This window comes from Gekko japonicus, unplaced genomic scaffold, assembly GCF_001447785.1.
Source record: "Gekko japonicus isolate JY-2015 unplaced genomic scaffold, Gekko_japonicus_V1.1 scaffold2004, whole genome shotgun sequence".
Lineage (NCBI taxonomy): Eukaryota > Metazoa > Chordata > Lepidosauria > Squamata > Gekkonidae > Gekko > Gekko japonicus.
This window is the reverse complement of record NW_015177077.1, coordinates 128593-134982: the sequence shown is the minus strand read 5'-3', so window position 1 is coordinate 134982 and position 6390 is coordinate 128593. Positions and strand designations below refer to the sequence as shown.

The 6390-nt window shown below is 39.7% G+C and overlaps 1 protein-coding gene across 1 annotated transcript in view; it reads right to left on the bottom strand.

Annotated features, from left to right (window-relative positions):
* Positions 1-6390, bottom strand: part of LOC107124740 (protein diaphanous homolog 2-like) — a 220000-nt gene that overhangs the window by 125910 nt on the left and 87700 nt on the right. The window contains exon 3 of the mRNA XM_015428245.1: positions 6118-6253. Coding sequence (XP_015283731.1) covers positions 6118-6253 — 136 coding nt within the window. The remainder of the gene's footprint in view (positions 1-6117; positions 6254-6390) is intronic.

Sequence of the window (6390 nt, the reverse complement as noted above, 5' to 3'; positions counted from 1 at the left end):
TGAGCAGAATTTTAAATTTATTTTATTTATTTATTTTTATTTATTGAACTGTTACCCCACCCTCTCCGCCAAGGCAGGCTCAGGGCGGCTTCCACAAAACTGCTAAACAGAATCCATTCTACAATTGATAAAATGAAGTAAATGATTTAAAAACACAGACAAATCAATTTAAAACATCACTTCGATGGCGATAAAAATAAAGTGCAATTTAAGGATTCAGCGCTGCCGCCGCACTAAGTCGTGTGAGTACGCAATCCAGAATGTTACATAAAATTTCTATGACACGGTATTCACTAAACAGATTTTGTTTCTTTCTGCTATTTAGCTATATCTTGATATCTTTCTTTCGGTCTTTCCCCTCATTTTTACACTGTCATAGATGTGTATAGCATCATTAATTTGTTAGTCTTCTTGTAATTTGTCTTAGAATTTGCTTATTTCAAATTCAGGATAATCCTTTTTATTCCTTTTTTATACCACCAGTCCTTCAAGGTGTTCTGGTTTACACTCACAACAACCCTGTGACTAGGAATAATAATCTGAATTAGTCCTAAAATACCAGTTGTGGTTTTCCTGAATGTGCTTATGTCTTTTCAAGTAAAGTGGGGAAAAGACATAAAATTTACTGTTTTCCTCTACAGGTAGAATACACTATTCCAAGTTTTTTTAAAAAAAAGATTAAAAGTGATGAGCAAATGGTAAAGGAGGAATGAGCACAGAAATGTTGTATTTGTGGATCCAATATTCGTCATCTATTGGTATTGTGAAGAAATGCATTTTTTCTCTGGAGCTTGAAATGAGCAAAACTTTCACTCTGAGTTTTAAAAGTTTTTCACCCTCTCTCCCTGGGTAGAGACCAGGCAGAAAGGGGGGGGGGAGCAGTTAATTGCTCTCCAGACTTACCTCAGCCCACATTCATACAAATGCTAATACGTCTAGACAATGGGATGGTCAAGCCCCCCCCCTTCATGCAGGGAACAGGGAGGTGTTGAATACTATTATTTATTGGACCTAATGACTCCAAACCACCATAGGACATTTATGATGGGCAGATTAAATGCATTCCCCTCTAAATTCTTACAGGGGAGATATCATCGAGTATCCCTGAGTGAAAGACTCTACTCCTGCAGAGCAAATACCCCCGATTCAATTCAGTATATATTATTCCACTATTTTAGGTATGATGATCTCCGTAAGGAACTATTTTGAAAGCTCTCTTTAACCCCTGAGTATTTGATCAATCCTTCTTTCTGTCGGCATTTATTGAGGATACTAAGTGGGAGATTACCGAGGCTGTAGCTAGTTTTTTGTGTGGATATTCTTAAATCCAAACCTGACTAAGTATTACTGTATGTGCAATTATTTACATATGGTAAATCTTCTTTCCATTCTGTATATACTTTAATGTTATGCCATTAAAGGTTGGAATTGAATCTCCAGGAAAAGCTTCTCGGACACTGCCTGACCTGGTCAGTGGGTGGGGAAAAGAGAGGTGATAAAACTCATGGAAGCAAGGAGGAAGGCTCTCTTTTGTGCTGAGTCCATCAGAGAAGACAGAACTCTTAACTGAGGTCTGGAGGAAGCAGCCATCAACCATATGCTGGCCTGAAGAGCTGGAAGAAGCTGCAAGGTAATGGAAGTCTATAGAGATCTGTAACTTCCTAAACTATGAAGCCTGTCTTAATAAAACAACAACAACAACAACAACAAAAATACAAAAATCTGATAGGGCATGTATAGAGAAAAGGACAGAGGAATTGTATTTTACCTGTTTCTTCAGAATCTCTTGCTCAGTCTGGTGCTGTGCTTAAAAGTATGCTTGTGAACATTTTCTTTTTAATAAATACTTTATAACTTTTGATGCTGGTAGTGGTTTTCTGTACCACACAGACCTCCATCATCTTGGACATGCTATTTTAAAATAAGCACCAGGGGGAAGCAGCCGTTTGGCAAGTGGCTATTCCTCCAAGGGCGCACAAGGCAGCAAATGGTCTCTGTGGTGATCAGGCACTGGGCAGTGGGAGACACAGAGGCAAGGCCTCAGAACATGGAAGGGAAGCTGGGAGTCCTGACCCTCCCAGTGGGCAATTTCTTACAAAGGTCAGGTGGTGGCAGTGGTTACCTGAGAGAAAAAGAAAAGCCTCTCCAGGTGTTGGGAAAACCTTGGCGGACAGGTTGGAACCAGGCCTGTAAGCCAGAGTAGACCTGTTCCGCCAAAGGTCTAAACAGAACTGATGTAATTTAGCATTTGTCGATTCTCTGCTTGTGGAAACACAGAACTGCATGAACAATTAAAAAAACTGGGAACTGCTAAACTGAAGATGGGTAACTGTTACATAGCCAATAAATATTTTACAGTATAATATAAAATTGAAGTCTTCAACAGAAACCAGAGTCAGAGCTTCAGAGTATCTTTAATTAAAAGAAACTTCTGCACTTGAAAAGACATTCTCTTGTGGGGTTCTCTCTGATATTGCTTATCAGAGTTATCCTTTTTATTAGCAAAACATCATAATGACAGCCAACAGAGGCAAGGATTACTTTTCACTGGACTGACTGCAAATCATTTTGCCTGTTAACACAATTTTAATAATGGAGAGCACCTCTAGATTTTATGGCTCAGGTTACATTACCATTTACTGCCTATTGCCATTGGTTAATGGTATTTCTTTAGTGTAGGCCTGCATGAACTGTGATCCAGCAAGCTGAATGTAACTTCCCAACTGAGTATTGCTAAGTGGAAAGTAAAAGCACAACCTCCTTCCCTTCTTTTGCAGATCTAGAGACAGCAAGAAAGGAATTCTATCAAGCCCCCAGCACAAATGATGATCTGCATCACCTTTTGCACAGACTAAGAGGGTGAAACCCTAAGCAGAGTTTTTTGTTGTTCAGTCACACAGATCCACTTCTAAGTCCACTGAAGTTTTGGGGATTATAATACTCACAGACTTGCAGGGGCGAATAAGTTTTTTTGCTTTGTTTAATGTACGGAAGTAGTTCCACAAAGAAAAACTACTTTGGAGATGTTCTTGGGCGCGTCTAATGTGTGGTGGATGAATGAGAACTCAGCAGGAGGGATGCAACTCCTCCCCCTTAAGCATGCAAGGTGAAGCTCCATGCTGGTGGGAGGGAATTATTTCAGCCCATTTTATAGCTCCTGAAGTTTCTGATATTGTGCTCTGTGCAGGTGCAAAAACCATCAGTGTCATGCAGAGGACACTAAACAGTGATATTTTGTGACACTGTTTATTCATCAAATGACATATTTTATTCGTAACTTGCTGGGTTTTAAACAACAGTTTTGTTATCAAGAGATGCCTATGCATGTATGAACCACTCCATGATATGCTATGTAAGTTAGACACTCGGTGAAGCCAATTTGATGATTACTTTGTCACAAATACTGTGTTCTCAGCACATGCTGTATCTCATTACTGTGCTAAAAGAGTACTGTGATTCAGCTTTATACATCTGTAAATGGAAGGTAGTACCAGCATTCAAGTGTAACAGCGACTGGGGTCTCTTTGCATTGGAGCATTGAACAGTTATGACAGCTTTAAATCCATTCTGTGAAGTACAATGGCGCTATTAGCAAAATGTAATTGTGAATATTAATAGATATGAGCTTATTACATGACTTATGAATCAGCTATTGGGATGCTAATGTATTTTCAAAAGCGGAATACCTTGACATCCCAGATAGCCGTCAACCCCCAGTAATGAACTCCACTCCATTATCTTCATCTGTGTTAAGGGAAAATGTTAATATACCTTTCAAAACAATTAATTCAGTACTAATTGTGACTGAGGCAGCTCATTCTTCCCTTTATCCTTGTACTGGTAGTTAACAGGTGATTTTAATTGCCATGGTAATCAGATATAATGAAGACTGAAAGTGTTACTGATTAAATATTTGCATCAGAATTGCTGCTGTAGACTTTTCTGTTCTTAAAAAGGAGTTTTGACTTTATGGCTTTATGTCTCCTTTTGTATGTACATATATGCCCTATAAGAAGGTCTTTAATTAAATTGTTATGTATGTTGAGTAACGAATGCCACTGCACTGGCCCATTTACAGCTGGGCCATTTGCATTGAGTGAGATTTTTAAAAAGACATTCCCAAATTTTGTCATGATTTAAAGACTTAAAGTAACCCTGCCCCCCAACCTCTTATGACCCGTGTATCTTCCGGTACTGGCAGCACACTTTAATTCAGACTTATTACTATGATTTTTGATGGGCAGCCTTGTAACAAGATACAACCCACTGACGTATTTACTGTGAGACAAAACTTTAGAGGCAGTAACATGAGTTGACTTACCAAAGGAGAATGAAGTAACACAATAGCAACAAAATACAATGCCAGATGACAAAACTGTATGCTGAGCATCCTAAGAAAATAAATCTAACAGTTCAGTAAGCTAAAACAGTAATGTATAGTAGCATGTGAAAGCTACTGTCACAATATGCGTCTACAGTAAGGAACAAAAAACACACTGAAACAAATAAAAGGATCTGAAATAAAAAAAAATGAATTATTCTGAAAAAGCTAATTCATCACTGTCAAAAATGTAGGGGGATATCTAAAACACTTCCTACAATGAACATCACAATCTAAAATGAAAATTTCGTATCTGACAGAAGAGTGTGACGATTTTGCCTATTTTGTATTATACGTGAGTAACCATGACAGACTGCTTTTGCGTACAAGTTTCACGCATTACTTGCAATGACACCTTGAAGGGGGGGGGGGATACTTTATAGCAGAGTTGTCCAAGTGCCCAGCCCACTGCCTCCTGCCGGAGAGCTCAAGGTGGAGCACAGCAGAAAAATGAGGGGCGGACATGCTTTTAGAACTATGAAGAGAGGGCACAAGTGGGAGGACATGTTTTGCTGCAGGCCCTGCGGGATCCAAGCTGGGTCACAAGGGCACAAGCGTGAGCACTCGGACATCCATTCATGATTTAAGAAGCTAAACCGATTCTCCGGTCAAATACTGGCATGTGCAACTCTGCGTTACGCGGGCTTGCGAATCCCGCCTTGCCTTTGTGACGTACCACTGTTTTCTAACAATAAGAATGGTCACTGGGATGTGTGACGCTTTCGCTTTCAGACTCTCCTCCTCCTAATTGGTTCAAACTCCTGAGCAGTACTGCTACCTCAACTCACCCTAATTATAAGCCTGGTTCTAGTACAAACTAATACACCTTGGCGTCTTACATAAGATTTGTCAAGAGAGAAATACTGTTATTTTTGCTGGGACTGAATCCTGTCAGATTTGCTCACTGGGTAGAAAAGACAAGCTACAGTCACACACTGGGCTTCCCCCCCCCCCTGCCCCCATGTGTTTTATGATTGTGAAGGATTAAAACTCTGCTTTGCAATAGAACTAAAACGATCACAGGAGGGAGAACAGCCAAGTGCAGGGTAAAGTAATCTCTCATTCAATCTAATACGTACTGGTGTCATCTCCCTTCTCAAGACAGTGAATCCAAAGAGATAGAGGATACAAACAGTGCATTTTAACAATCTTCTGGAACTTTTCAAGCTCAGATATTAGGGGCCTATTGATTCTTCTGCCCTCTTCTCCTTGCGCCCTCTCTCAAAGGATGCCCTCACGGGTAACATAGTGTCTTTCCAGGTAACCAGAAAGCTCAAGATACACCTTTTTAAAAAAATCGTGTCCAACTATCAGCCTAGAGTAAGGATCATTGAGACATCTAAAAAGTTACAGCTGAAAGAATATCCAGCCTCCAAGCTGCAGGACAAAGATTTCAGCTGCTACACTATTATATCTGCAGAAGCGCAATTAAAACGGTATGAACACACCGCTTAGAACTCACATACACACAGGTTAAAAAAAACTTTTTAAAAACCATTTGACTATATACAAATGGAAATATCACAATAACTCAACAGGAAATGCCTCGAAAGAGCTGACATAACAATCCAGCAGCAGAAATGGGAAAACGTATGGTGAAGATGGTGGAAAAGATACCTTGGGTTCTCCATATTTAATGCAACAATTAAGCATTTTTACTGCTGACTGACATGGGTCACAACTTGGATGGATACATCTTGTATCCATCGGTGCCTCTGCTACGAATGCTGCCTTACCTTTATTCATGTCTATCAGTTGTTTCTTCTTCTGTTGCCGCTCCAGCCTCTCACGTTCTGCTTTTTCTTTGGCCAGTTTGGCTCTCTTAATCTTCTCCTCCATCTCTTTTCTCTTGTTGTTTTCCTTCAGTGCGTCCTGCATTAGGAATGTGGAACACAGAATTTTTCCATTAGTTATGCATAGCAAATTGAGGAAACCTTGTTTGTGTTCAAACTTGGCTTGCATTTTAACAGTTTGAAGAAAAATACATGTCACCTTTGAAAGTGCCAGGT